The 14,161-nt window shown below is 46.3% G+C and overlaps 1 protein-coding gene and 1 non-coding gene across 2 annotated transcripts; one reads left to right on the top strand and one right to left on the bottom strand.

Annotated features, from left to right (window-relative positions):
• Positions 1-83: 83 nt before the first annotated feature.
• F5B22DRAFT_t18 lies at positions 84-181 on the bottom strand. Its single transcript has one exon. It is a non-coding gene; the product is annotated as a tRNA-Pro (tRNA).
• Positions 182-3,223: 3,042 nt separating this feature from the next.
• On the top strand, positions 3,224-5,252 carry F5B22DRAFT_587702 (fkbp-type peptidyl-prolyl cis-trans isomerase). Its single transcript, XM_047973612.1, has 6 exons — positions 3,224-4,021; positions 4,360-4,424; positions 4,480-4,540; positions 4,599-4,619; positions 4,768-4,809; positions 4,878-5,252. The coding sequence occupies exons 1-6, from the start codon at positions 3,897-3,899 to the stop codon at positions 4,903-4,905; spliced, it is 342 nt and encodes a 113-aa protein (XP_047835139.1). The 5' UTR covers positions 3,224-3,896; the 3' UTR covers positions 4,906-5,252.
• Positions 5,253-14,161: the final 8,909 nt, after the last annotated feature.

Raw genomic sequence — 14,161 nt, 5'->3', positions numbered from 1 at the left:
ACACATTTTGTAAAGGATTAGGGGGCCAAAACAAAATGAAAAGGACTTTAATTCAAGTCTGATATAATCAAAACATAAAATAAGGGCTCAACCGGGATTCGAACCCGGGGCCTCCTGCATTCCCATGTCAGATGGAAGGGCGTAACCCGAAGCAGGAATCATACCACTAGACCATTGAGCCAAAAACAAGCCAATCAGATAGTCCAATCCACTGTAAGAATTTACTCGAATTATGGGATTATATCCATGCAGAAAGTCAGCTCGAGTTGTCGAGCTTAGTTCTAACATAGATAGTATCTGTAGGTAGGTAGTTACAGCTAGCTAGCTGGCCAGCTCCATGTCACCAACCGTAGGTAGTATGAGCTGGGGGACGGTGTGTAAGGTGTAATCAAGAGTTATTATTTAGGTGAGATGGCAGGTAATGTATCAAGAGTGTAGTAGAACGCAGCATTTGTCACCTCTGGCCTATTAAAAAAAACAATATATAATACAGTTCTGGTGATAGGGTTAGTAGACGCCTTTGTATCATTGAAGGAGATGACTGCTAATAATACTCCGTTAATACTAGATATAACAAATATATAGGTCCAGGTTCAAAACCTATGAAGCTCGAATTTAGACAAAGATGATGCGTGTACCTAACCATGAGAATCATCATCATCATCACGGGTGCAGGTGTTCGCCGTAGCAAATGGCAAGTCTCCCATGAGACGTGATTGAGGTGGTTGCGGCCTCTAGCGAGGTTTGCAAAAGCAAAGGGCTTGTCAGGATCTTTGTGATTTGAATCACGCCATGCCCTGCGTATACCAATAGGAATGCACATCAAGGTCTAGAGGGCCAAACCTACACACATGGTCTGAGACTTAGCTGTAGAGGATGTGTAATGGTCGTAGGTGTATGTGTGTGTGTGTATGCATTTTCTGGCCAATCTCGTTGTTTTTGGACGTTGCTTTTTGCTTCTTCTTCTGGGCTTTACGTATCGTAACCCCTTTTCAGATACTGGTGCGTGTCGAGCCATCTGCTTCCCGGACCTGCAGCTCATAAGCTGTGGCTAAAACAGGGGCATGGACTTACATCGGAAGAGAGTCAAAAGCTTGATGGATAACATGGTCACTATATGTAGTAAAGGGCTATTTAGTAAGCTCATAAACTTTCGTGTCGTTCTGAGCTTTGCTTTGGATTGGGGTTGCTCAACAGTGGCCATATTCGGGTGCTGGTACTTGGAATAAGGGCAGGTGCCACATCAGTCTCGTGCAGACAGGATGCCTACAATTCTCGATCGGCGCCTCGTTGTTAAGGTAGGCTGTAGTGTAGGTAGTACGAGACAATCCCTGAAGCAGGCCCCTTTTCCATGGTCTGGCCGTGATAAGGACGTATATTGATCCCACTAGCTGCTACGAGAGCACTTACGGTACACGGCAGCTTTCTAAATCGTTTTCTTTTTCTACCTCCTCTGTCTAGTTTAGTCTGATGCAGGACCCCAACGTTGCCCTGAGCCCCCTCAGATGTCTGTGTAGGTGATATGAATCGTACAACTGTAGAATCTCCCAGGGGTACCTGCAGATGTGAGGCAGATCTGCGAGTGGAATTTACCGACCATCCCGGGGTTGAATGGTTAAAACAAAGGCGCTGCGTAAGAATCAAGCTGCATGGTGAATCGGTCACCTGGACTAGGTAGGTAACCCAAGTATTACCTATGTGTTGGGAAGAATTAAACGAGTTCTCAATTGCTCGCATGAGGAGATATTGAGACATAATTCTATTTATAATTTGTCACACCGGTACTCAATCTCCTGCATGGAATGCAGTTGAGGTCCAGGCTTTACTGTTTAAATCGTTCCAGGTAAAGCATGTCGTGTAGCGGTTGCATTAAAATAATTAAAAAAGGTATTTATACCCTCGGGAATGGACGAAGAATCAATAGGTCTATTGCTCTCTGCTCGCTCTGGACGAAAAGCAAATGTCATTACTAATGCATCTACCTAGTGTAAGATGTATCAGGTGCCGGAAAATACTACTCTGTTGAATTGATTCACTCTAATACTAGACTATAGATCACAAGTATATACTCGTCCTCGCTTATCTCGCGAATTTTCCCCTTTCGAGCACATGAGAATCAGCGCCTCCTCTAGCGGAAACAAGGGAGGTAGTGCTGAACCAGAATGTTTGTTTGCTGTAATAACGACATCCATGGCAAAAGGCTATGTGATGGTCGGACCAGCCAAGCTCCAAATAGATTGCCCCATACGCGCACGAGGTTTCGGCACCCGGGGTCGCGCCGGGGATGTCTTACGGTGAGGGGTTGATCCAATCCCGCGTAAGTACTCCTATTAGTACTGCTATTACGACGTCGCGGCTTCGCGTGGTGTCTGACATAGACAGACTCCTTAGACGTCGTAGCTTTACCGAGAACTACGGCAGTACCTGGTACTAACGGCACAACCACTGCGGTGAAGAAGACGTGATTTGATTGCACAAGCCTGTCTCCGACGCGGGCAGTGCTGCAAGTCATCCTCGGCAGGGCGGGGGGATGATCGACGTTAATACGATGTATGGTGTCATATTAGCAAATATCATGTACGTAAGTACACGAAGTCGTTTGAATACTTGCTACTTATATACCTAGGTAGGTACTTAATGTAATAGGAGTATCATGGGTTAATTCCAAGTTCTCCCCAGCGTAAATACCTACCTTGTATTACAGGTACTACAACTTCACAGTGAAGCATCTCACCGGAAGTGGGTAGATAGGTACGTAGGTAGTATCATGACCTCAACACTTTAGAGAGGTATCTATATATAGGTATCCATGTATTTTCTGATAGCTGAGCATCATAATTTCTGGCGACATGTTGCTGAGATTTATACATGGCATGGATGTATCCCACCGTATTCAGTGCCTGGTCTATACTACCTACATATGTAGGTAGCTATACTTACCTAAGCACCAGTTTGTTCTCAGGGGAAACAAGGTGTTGAACACCTCCGATGACTATTAGCATAACATAAGTAACGTATCAGGTAGCGCCAGTATCCCCAACAAAACCACCCTCCTATTTGTTGTACATGTTGTAGTTGTATCGAAAACAAAAGAACTGCAATGAAGGCGTGTGGGCGTGGGGAGGTACTTCCAAAGCCCCGCATGTTCTCGCTGTGTAAGTACCTACATGGTAAAGGATCGGTCAACCTTTTAACTGGCCATCCATCCCACGCTGAGAATGCGAGTGCCTGAATAATAAGTACCTATATTAATACTTGGTTTCACCGGCACTTCCCAGGCCAGACCAGACCCAATATGAATGTAGGTACTCGCATCTTTTTGTGTACTACCTACTACCTACTGCCTACTCTCTACTGGATACCCGGCGAGCCTAGATAGATGCTTGTTATAGTCCCCCAGCATCGTAATTGTGAGAAAAGAGGTAGGGTAGCTAAGGGTACCTAGAGTTTCCTAGCTTGCCCTACCCCTCACAAGACCCTCACCCGTAACCACGCACCAAGGTGACTTGCTAAGCGCACCTACCTACATACACAGTACTTGCATGATACAGTCGTACCTACACATGGATGAAGTATCGAGCACGCAAATCTCCCAGATTGCGATACCTCTCAGCATAGCGCATACATGTACCTATGCAGTACCTAGGTAGTGTGCAGGCAGGTGAGGAAACGTGGGTGGGCTGGTGGGGTCAAGAAGAAGGACGCTAAACATCCCACCAGAATCCCACCTCCTACACAGCCGTGCGTACACAGCTTACACGCCTACTTAATCCCCTCGTAGTCCCCAGTTCTCTCGCCCGTCCTGGCAACTCGACCATTAGCTCTCATCTGCATACTTCAAATCGTCCACGCATCACAGCTCCAAGGCCACATTCTCACACAACCTCTTTTCCACAATGGGTGTCACCAAAACAACCCTACAAGAGGGTGACGGCGCCGTGCCCACCTCCGGCCAGACCGTCACCATTGAGTACACTGGCTGGCTTAAGGACGCCAGCAAACCCGACAACAAGGGAGACCAGTGAGTATCGTCACCTCGGTTTGCTGCTCTAGGCACTACCCGAAGCTGCCCTACCCATCAATTCGTCTTCCTCCGTCTACGTCCATCTAACTATAGCTATCTGTCTATCTATTGATCTATCCATTGATATATCCACCTACCCCCTCCATTCCTGACACAGCACCATCACCGTCACTACAGCTTTCTCCTCTGGTTACATAAGTGGAACGACTCCTGCTAGGATTATTCCCCCATGCCAGTTGCCTGTTCTCTGAATGACGTCAGCTCTCTCTGCCCGAGTTCTTCTATGCCTCTAACTAGGTACCGACATATTTACTGATCTACCTCCACCATGATAGGTTCGACTCCTCTGTTGGCCGAGGCGACTTCGTCACTAGGATTGGTGTTGGCCGGGTTATCAAAGGTAGGATTGAGACAAAGACGTATCACAGACCTCTTACTTACATTTGGATGGTCAGGTTGGGATGAGGGTGTTACCCAAATGAAGGTGGGAGAGAAAGCCACTCTAGACATTACCAGGTATGGACCCCTATGGCGTTGCCATCTAAACGTAGTGACTAACATCACATTCATCTAGTGACTACGGCTACGGCGCCCGGTATGTTTCAGGACAAAATACTACCCATGCTTTCACACATGACTATCGCCGTCTGCACTGAGCTATGATCACGTCCAGTCTCGGTTTTGCACTTTGGTACAGCATTTTCCTTCAGGTCAGCCAGCTAACCGGTAGGATTTTGAAACAGTGGCTTTACTGGTCACATCCCACCCAATGCCGACTTGATCTTGTAAGTCGTTTCCTAGCATTAATGAGTTCTGACATATCACACGCCACGGAAACTAACTCGCCCCTCAGCGATGTTCACCTGAAAAAAGTGCAATAGTGAAGTCCCGCCGGCTTAGAAATCTCACTGTATTCGATGTGCAGCAGATTCGTGCTTTATTATGGAGTTGGTTTGTTGTTGGTGGAAACAAGCACCATAGCCCAAAAAGCTGTCCAGCATTGGCTTTAAATAAAATAGCACCAGGAACAATTGCGGTACTACTATCCTTAACAGTTTTACTCGTGAAGACCTTCAACCTCTCGAAAATTACTATCCCGTATCCACCTAGATAGCAAGAAAAAAGTTTCAGTTATGTTTCAATCCAGGGAACTAGACCTCCGTCACGTGTATATTTTGTAGACTTCAAAATATGAACGGTTTAATCTGTAATAAAGCTATTGATATGATGAGGTTGTCTTGTGTTTGAGAGGCTTCATTCTGCGTGAAAAGAAAGGTGATTGGGTCAATATTTCATACTCTCGCCACAGAAGCTTTAACCTCAGCTCTTTCATTCTCCTAACAAGACTATTCATCAAACCCTCATGTCATATATAATCATGAAATTCCTTTGTTCTTGACAACTCAATGCCACTTTGGATATCCTCGGTGCTGAATTCCACTCCATTCGATTAGAGCAGCTAGATGGCGGTCTCTTAGAGCTAGTTGTGGTTTTGTTACATGCACTGAGCACTCCGTATGCGTGTTATCCGCAGACCCCGATCCAACGATATACACGAGAACCCTGATAAGACATACAGTTCAGATTACGATATAGGACTATTGATCTCTTGCCTATATGAGATAGAAGTATTGGCAGACCTTGGAAACGCCGACCCAGTTACACATAGAGTCAAGTCAGTAGTCACCAAGGCCAGGAAGGGATCCAAGTGAAGGATTTCGTGGACCTTAGCAGCCATAGAACGAGCACCAATAGAGTCATGACTTCAGCCCGTGTCATTAGCTTAATTATGATTACCTTGCGCTTCTGGTTGTTAGAACAGTTTCTGTGCTGTTCTTTCACACCAAACTTGACTTTAATTTTACACGCGTACAAGCTATACAAGCTGTACTAGCTGAACATACACTTCGCCTTGCACTTCGGCCGTGCGAACCGCCATTACAAGCTGTTCATGGTGAAATACATGCAGCCAATATTGGAAAGTGAGGTTATACAGACTTCGCTTCTTGAAACAGACCCTAGAGGCACAGGCGGTCTCGGCTGGCAGACCAGATATAAAGTCAAGTCAAGCCACCAACAGCCGAGAAGGAGTTGGTTGGTCAAGGACTCATGCAGCCCTAGTTGATCATTTTAATCTGAATAGCATCAAGTTCCAAGCCCAGTTATCTGCCCTTGTTATATTAAGCCATTTCATAACCAGAATTTTAAAGAGAATTAGGCGATCATCTCAGCTTATTTCAATTCGCTTGCCTTAATATATTTGAAGCAATAACAACTAACGGTACTAACTCTGAGCTGTAATACCTAATATCAAAGTGCTACTTTCACGCCATGGCAAGTTTCATTCGATACTCATAGAATAGACATACATTGTAGAAGATTTTAGTCCGTCTTAACAATGGCTCGATTACCCTTATAAGCCTAGAGAAAAGTTTCAGTTATTACGAATGAAGGGTTAACATGCAATATAAGATTCAAGGAGTACATAATAGAAAATCAACTACACTAGAATTTAAGGCTTACAGTCTAACTCTTCTTATATGAAGCCACACATCATATATCTGCATAAGAATAAGTCTACATAAGTGTAGTTCGCTATGCCTGGCAAAGGTGAGGTAGCTTCTGCCTTAGAATTTCAGTATTAGATATCTAATTTAAATGTAGTCCTCGTATAAAATCCTCCAGTGGCTCTTTGGTGGCCATTTAATCACAGTTGAGTAGTCAGACATGTGAAAATTGCAACCATAGGGGCTACTGTACAGCATTTGTTATTACACGAAGGTCTTGAGACCTTTATGATTAAATTAGAGTTATATATAGCGAGTCACTTTGCCTGTAGCCCTAGATGTCTCTTTAAGTTTCACCAGCTTTAAGACTATAAGGGAAATCATAAATTCACCTACGAAAGCTAACTAGGAGGCGTTAATTTCCGATGGGAAGACCTTAATTCAAGATCACTGACTTTATAATCATCACTACATTTAGTTAAGTGAAGCCATAAGTTGCGCACTCCTTGCTATGCTACTGATATCTTAGTTCTTTACAAATACAATACGGAAGACACAGGTTGAATGAACATCAGTTAGCTGTCCAACGTCACAATTGCAACACATTCGACATGTGCTTAAACTCACTACACATTGTTACACCGACCAAGTGGCCCTTATCTCTTATTCTAGCCTTCAACTGCGTTCTTGTATGGCGTGCTACTGTTAAGATCGGATATGTCTAGCTAAGATTTATAAATGAGACTATGAATTACCAACGATGAAATCGCGACAAGTCTGATCATACTAAGCTTCCATACGGAAAATATTGAAAATAGACTTAAATCTTCTTCCAGCTCTTGCTGGGATGCTTTATACTACGTTACAGTCAAGTGATAAGTTGCCTGAAGGCATCATGTATAAACGCTGGCGTTAAACTACCGGTAGCTTAAGAAATATCCGTCTTTATTCCTTTTCCCTTGCCTTTGTGCTTACGCCCACCTCTATGGCAGCATACCATGTTCCAAATTTGCACGAATGACCTAACTTTATTATATAATGCTACAATATGATTCTCAGTGTCTATACCGTACTCTACCTCACTTTGCCGGACTGGATAAGACTTAGGCCAGAATAAGTTGGCGAGGTACATCTAATATACGAGTCATGCCGATGAATCTTAATTTACGTTTAGATTGAACTGTGGGAATATAGAGAGGTCAGCACCAATCATTGCACGAAACACCTGGACGCCAGCCATTCAAAACAGGTCTCATGCATCGACACGGTAACCATTTCCGGGGAGCAATAGAACGAATGATCGCCGCTTAGCTGGTTCCTGACCCCTCAGCGCCTAGAGGAACAAACCTACACATCTGACTATTGACACAGCTGAATACAACAAATTACATAGGTAGTCACTTTAGAAGTTCTGGCTCCTTAAAAACTAGAAAAAGAAAAGATAACCCTGAACGACCGTTGAGGGAGTCCACCTCTTGATAATCAAAAAGCTGCTCACCGCATTGTATTAATGGGGCTATCTGCACTCACATTTGATTAGAGTTACATACATTTTGCATACTCAAATCGAAAGAGTGAAAAGGGTTGAGTGGGTAGAGCCTTGCATTAGACCTCAGTCGGTACTTAATAGAACTACCGGCTTGCAGCAAGTAGCAGGGTCGACTCCATCCCCCCTGCCACTCACATAAAATAAAGGTCGAATGAAGGGTGGGCGGGATATTACAAGCCGATTATGATTGAGGGAGATTAGGCTTTCTATAGCAGGCGACTAGATACCCAACATAGCAGTGTAGCCCGAACGACGATGCTCCCGGCGATATAAACGGAGGTATAACAATAAGATCGTCAGCACCACCGCCGATCGTTCTTTAGAGCAGGGTTACATGGCGCTGCAGGTTATCTGTAAATTTCCTGCTTGGAGAATATATCCTGCTCTTTCGCGATGATTACGTATTCCTCTGCCTAGGTAACTATCTAGCTACCGGCCATATGTACTTCCTATCACCAGTCGAAGTGTTCTTACAGAAGCTGGAACGCGCAATTCCCGACACACGGCATGGGTGATCACCCGTCTGCATGTAATATCTCTCGAGCTTACTTTATAGCAACTGGAGTAGTGCCCATGGTATCTAACTGGGTAGCTAATATAAACTACAGCCGATATTTGGTTCCGAAAATGCGGAACTCCTTGATCAATCAATCGGCAAAGCATTGCATCTCGGTGCGGTAGCACCACTTCTTCTCGGCCCAGCGGCGGGTAGCAGGGTAGGGCATCATCACCAAAAAGGCTGCGAATGTTATGTGGCCTCTTGGAGAGAATTGCGCGTTCAAAAGTCCCTGGCCAATGCCACACACGCACAACTAGACGAATCAGCACCCACTGCCCTCATCATGAGGAGCAACCACCAGCGAGGGCTTTGCGCATCTGTAGTGCGAGTAGATTGTATCTGTGCGAACTTGGCATACCTACCAAGTACCTTTACCGTTGTCTTGGCTACCTGTAGAGCAAATGATGATGTGCCTACTTACCGACATACCTACTCTACTTACTCTGTTTGTTGGAAAGGCAAGTATAACGGTTGCCGGTAGGCAAATGGGCGGTCGACGCTTACAACATCTCTCTATGGCGACTCTAATAATAAAGTAGACATGTTTTTTTCCTGTAGTGTTATGCATACATATGTGGGCTATTGCATGCGTTGGGCTGCGCAAGATGTGACCTTCTACAGTTGGGTACCCTCCTACCAATTCAGGTACGTACACTACAGCAGAGGCAGGCTGGATGAAGATACTTACAGTAGGACAATAAGAAAATCTCGAGGGCCCTGAAAGTTTCGGCCAGAGGATTCTTCGATCGCTTGGTGTAAGTATCCATCCATGCTTCGTTGAGATTCTCTACGCCACCTACCTACCTACAAACAGATGCTAGTACGGGCACCGAGTTCATCAGAATCTCGATTGGGATGGCAAGTTGGAGCCCTTCTTGAATCCTCTCTACATTATACAAATCTTGATCTTCAAGGATTTAATCCTAGACACACACACACACACACACACACACCACACACACAAAAGCACCCAGATTCATGTACCTACCTATTTTATAGTCTATGCACTATAAGCCGCCGAGGAGAATCTACGTCTCTTTCGGTACTAGTCAGGCACGGCTTGGCTGCCTTTCTCGGTGACAGTTCGTGACATTTTTATAGTACCTAGCGCGGAATATGCCTGGTTTTGGCGATCAAAACGGTAGAACACGGAAGAAAATATTGCAACCTGCAGAGGGAGTGGAGTGGTGGTTGGTGGCTATGCAAGTATATCCCCATACGTGTATACTACCTATAGTAGATTTTCGGTATGCCACGGGTGCACTAACACGAGCGCACACACTGCCTACTGTACAGAGTATAACTTGGTAGGGCTGTCATCGAACTACCTAGGGACAGTTAAATATACTACTACGGTACTTACTATATCTCTGTCTTCAACCAGATACTGAACTGTTTCTGCAAGGGCCAATGGCACTACGGTAGCGTAGTGTAGAACGAGAACAGAGCTTACTTAGCTATGAAGATCGTGATTGAATCCTGTGGACCGAACCCAGGCGAAGAAGGAATGGAAGGAAGGCTGACATTTCCTGCCGCCCACACTGGCAGCCCAAATTGCGAAGTGTAGGTAGTGTAGGTAAGCTGGGAGCGTGGGTAGGGGGTACAGACGAAACATCTAATACCTAGTACTTCGCGACGGCGGGTATGTCTCGCCTGGAGCACCTACCTACGACAACACGAGAATCGTTTTGCCCGTTGCCGAACAATGCCAGGGCTGGACCAGCTTGCCGGGAAATGTATCGCGTGGTGTAACTAGTGGACTCACTTAGGTACTGTATGTGTGTTTAGACCGTGTTCGTCGCCGTCGTCGAGACGCGAAACAGACTTGGTACACTACTACGCCTAGTCTCTTACACAGTCGAAGGGATGCTACACTACGACGTGACGGAATGGATCGTCTCGTTCGGGTCGTGTTGGGAAAAGGGATTTGAATTATGAAGTGCCTACCTAGGTAGTATACACAGGAGGAGGCATACAGGTAATGTGATAGTGTAAACGGTGTCCTCGAGGATACCATTGTAGTAAAGGAAGGATTTGTGGTTGAGATCCCACCACCGGACGGACAGGTAGTAGGGTGGACAAGATAGAAAATGTTTCTCGTATCAACCGAATCCCTACCTAAGCATCCAGTGTGCCCTGTTTGACCGGCCACAATGGTGTTGCTACAGAGGCAGCTATTCCAGGTAGTATAGGTACTACCGTTATGTAGATGTTCGGTACACAAGGCACGGTAGTATTGTATTCAGCCAGAGCTGTTGAGTAATCCCTATTGCCTACCTACCTACATACATACAGCAACTTTCTTAAAACCATTCGGTGTGTTCTGGTGTGTGCTACAGTTGCCGGCAAATATTAGGCCAGACATTCCATACCTTTGCCGATCTTCTCCCTGTTCTGCCTGCCACGGGCATGGTCGATCTACCTTCCTCATGGAGCCAGGATGAATTGCAATGGTACCTTACAGAAATAGCTATGATCGGCCACGCTATAATTCGAGGGAGCAAGCCTCTCGCAAGCTTAAAAAAACTTGGTCATAAGTACATAGTAGTCTGGTCATAGCAAGTCAGAGAGCGCTTTAGAACGAAACAGACAGCTGCCACCTGGAGGCTACCCGAAACACGGCATCAAACGTTGCAGGTGAGTCGCCGGGCCCAGCTAACAACAGACCTGTTCCCGTTGCAGGTAACGAACTAGGTATTACTTGCTTAAGTAGTGCGACCTGCCTACTCTCTGTAACACTCAGCAGTAGGTACGCCGACAAACATGGTGTTCCATAGCGGCGCGACGACAATGCGCCAGAACAGAATGATCTAGGTAGGTTGGGACCGTTATGTGAAAGAGGGGGGAGGCATTCATCCATACCTAGGAACGGTATGTAATAGGTAAGTATTGTATGATAGTGCAGCGGGGAACTTATTTCTCCCCCGCGTGCTGTCTAGATTTGGCAAGTTGCTTTCATCTGGGCTTTCATTAACAATAGATTGGGCGTCGTCGAATTGGTTACTGGTAGCGCGCGCGCGCGCGCAGTAACTGCCGAGGCCAGATATTTGTCCAGATATTTGTCCAGAGAGGGAAATCATCTGGGCAATCAAAGCAGTGGTGATGGTACACGTGGCTGTGGCCTGGTACTCTACCGATTTAGGCTGGTCTGGACTGACAATTGACGATTGCGGTACCAAGGAGTAGACAGCGAATATTGTTGTAATTGTCGGTGGGTATACTCCGTATATTTAGTATATATTTGTCTAAGCCTGGAGGGGGGTGCAGGTGAGCCGACGACATGTTGTGTGAAGGATGTCGTGATGATATCTACCGTAGTGTAATCATTTCCCACAAAAGCAGTCGAACATGCACACTACGGTACTTACTACCTACTTACCTACCTATCAAGTATATGGGCACGCTTCCTACAAGGTATAGTACAGTAGTGTAGACTTGACAATGCGATGCCATGTCGTATGGGGGAAAAGAGCCGACAACATACCGTAAGTAGGTATGAAGACGAGGTGTGAAGGCAGAACTCGAGGAGGCGGTGCCGTGGTCATGGTCGTCTTCTCTCAGTCAGTCCTTGGTGGGAACAGATGGGGACAGACGGGCAGGCGAGCGAGCGAGATGCGAGAAGAGGGAAATTAAACTGAAGGTGGGTGGAGATGACAGCTCGGCCGCGGCCAATAGATGACGGGCGTGCTGACGGGGAGCAGGCTGGGGGGAGGAAGAGACGGCGCATGGGCCGAAACGAAACTACTACCCAGCTCGTGCTATCATGTACTGACCATATACCAAGTACTAATTATGTACGGCCTGAGACCTGCCGCGAGACTTTGGGTGACGCCCCGAGCCCGCTAGCATTGCGACGTACCCCATCAACATATATGATGTAGTGGGCAGTGTACCTTGCAACCACCCTAGCATTTCGAGATGCTTAATTGTAGTGTGTACCTACATATAAACAACATTGAAGTAAGCAAGCCCATCTTTGTCTTTACATCTTCACGTAGGTACTATATGTACTTACAATACTATGGAGGTATCTAATAGTAAGAATTATGCCCTGTTCTTATTTACCAGTAATGTAATGTAATATATCCCTACCACCACTACTACCTTGCACAAATAATACCTACATAGGTAGTATGAGGGACACTGCGCACAATGGCTCAAAGTGTACGTGCAGTACTACTATCAATACCTATAGTCCACAGATCGCCTAGTTGTGTGCCCACCTTGCCTTGCTCGGCGGTCAAAGGGAGGAGAGGAGAGCGATAATTAGCTGCATACTTGTGCACTTAGAGTTGATGGAGGGTACCATTACGCCGATGTTGTGGTCGGCACGAATATATAGTATAGTGGCACATACCGACTATCTGGACTAGGTATCACTCACTGGCCACAGCTATTAGTGCCATCTTTCGCTCCTCGGCTCCCAGCGCCTAGCCTGGTCAGACTGGTCCAGCCTGTCCACAGCTTTGACCCAGCTCATTTCTTACCACCTACCTACTCTGCACCTACCTAAGTACTGAGCGCGCTGAGCAGCACCGTAGCACGGGGCGACAGCGGACTTCCAAGCTGGCTTCGATCCATCATCCGAGGCCATTCACCAAGCCAAGTGTTGTAGTGTACTTATGATGGAGACGGAAGAAGACAGAGCCTATGTCTTCAGGACCTTTACCGTAGAACATGGTAGGTACGTAGGTGTTTCAGTTGAGGCACTACTCGCAATGGCAGGCAAAATACACTATAAGTAGGTACATAGTAGTAGGTAGGCGAGGTGGGCTGGCGAGCGACTGGGCGTGTGTTCCTCCAACTGATCCCACACAACACTAACCTACTGTAGGTACCTACTTAAGTAGGTTCCGCCGTACCTTTCCAGAGCTATCCCAGACAAGTACAGTCTTAGCATTGGCAGGTAGCGTACAGTGCCTGAAGCGCTTGGAATACAGTAGACACGGCCACGCGTGGTTCTGCGTGATGTTCGAAGTGTTGGCATCACGAAAGTGGCTACACCGTGACTGGGTACCTGGTGTACGGGTAGCACGGCCGCTATATGAGGTCTTGATATAGGTAGGCGAGGTAGGCTTGACAGCGGCTTTCACTGTATCCTACGGTGTCATACTGTACCTGTCCAGCTCGACCGTGCATTGGCATACTGTAACACACTGTGGATATATACTCTCCTACCCCCCTGTTAACGGGACCTTGTCAGGTACTCTCCATGCCGAGATGCCAAGGGGCCCGCTGCGCAGGGGAGTTTTTCCGTGAAGTATAATACAAAATCGAGGCCGATGTACTTTTTGCGGAGTCATCGTGAGAGCTAGCGTGCCAAGAATACCTGACTAGGTCCCTTTTTCTAGCTTACAACTATGTACCTCTTTGTTCGCCGTGGATACCTACTTTCACCACCTTACACCTAACTATTCCTGGCCTTGCGCCTCGTGTACACTGCACTAGGTACACTACACACATCCAGCAATTACTACCACCTTAGCCCCTGTCAATCTCCTGACGACCCCTGTTAATTGAGC

The sequence above is a fragment of the Xylaria bambusicola genome, assembly GCF_022495145.1.
Source record: "Xylaria bambusicola strain CBS 139988 unplaced genomic scaffold F5B22scaffold_3, whole genome shotgun sequence".
In the NCBI taxonomy this organism is placed as follows: Eukaryota; Fungi; Ascomycota; class Sordariomycetes; order Xylariales; family Xylariaceae; genus Xylaria; species Xylaria bambusicola.
Note: the sequence above shows the minus strand (reverse complement) of the source record. Positions and strands in the feature narration are given on the sequence as shown.

Bases quoted from the DNA above. Each gene is read 5' to 3' on its own strand.
- F5B22DRAFT_587702 (XM_047973612.1), top strand. From the start codon at position 3,897: ATGGGTGTCACCAAAACAACCCTACAAGAGGGTGACGGCGCCGTGCCC. The intron at 4,022-4,359 runs GTGAGTATCGTC...CCACCATGATAG, and splicing joins CCCGACAACAAGGGAGACCA to GTTCGACTCCTCTGTTGGCC. The intron at 4,620-4,767 runs GTATGTTTCAGG...ATTTTGAAACAG, and splicing joins GACTACGGCTACGGCGCCCG to TGGCTTTACTGGTCACATCC.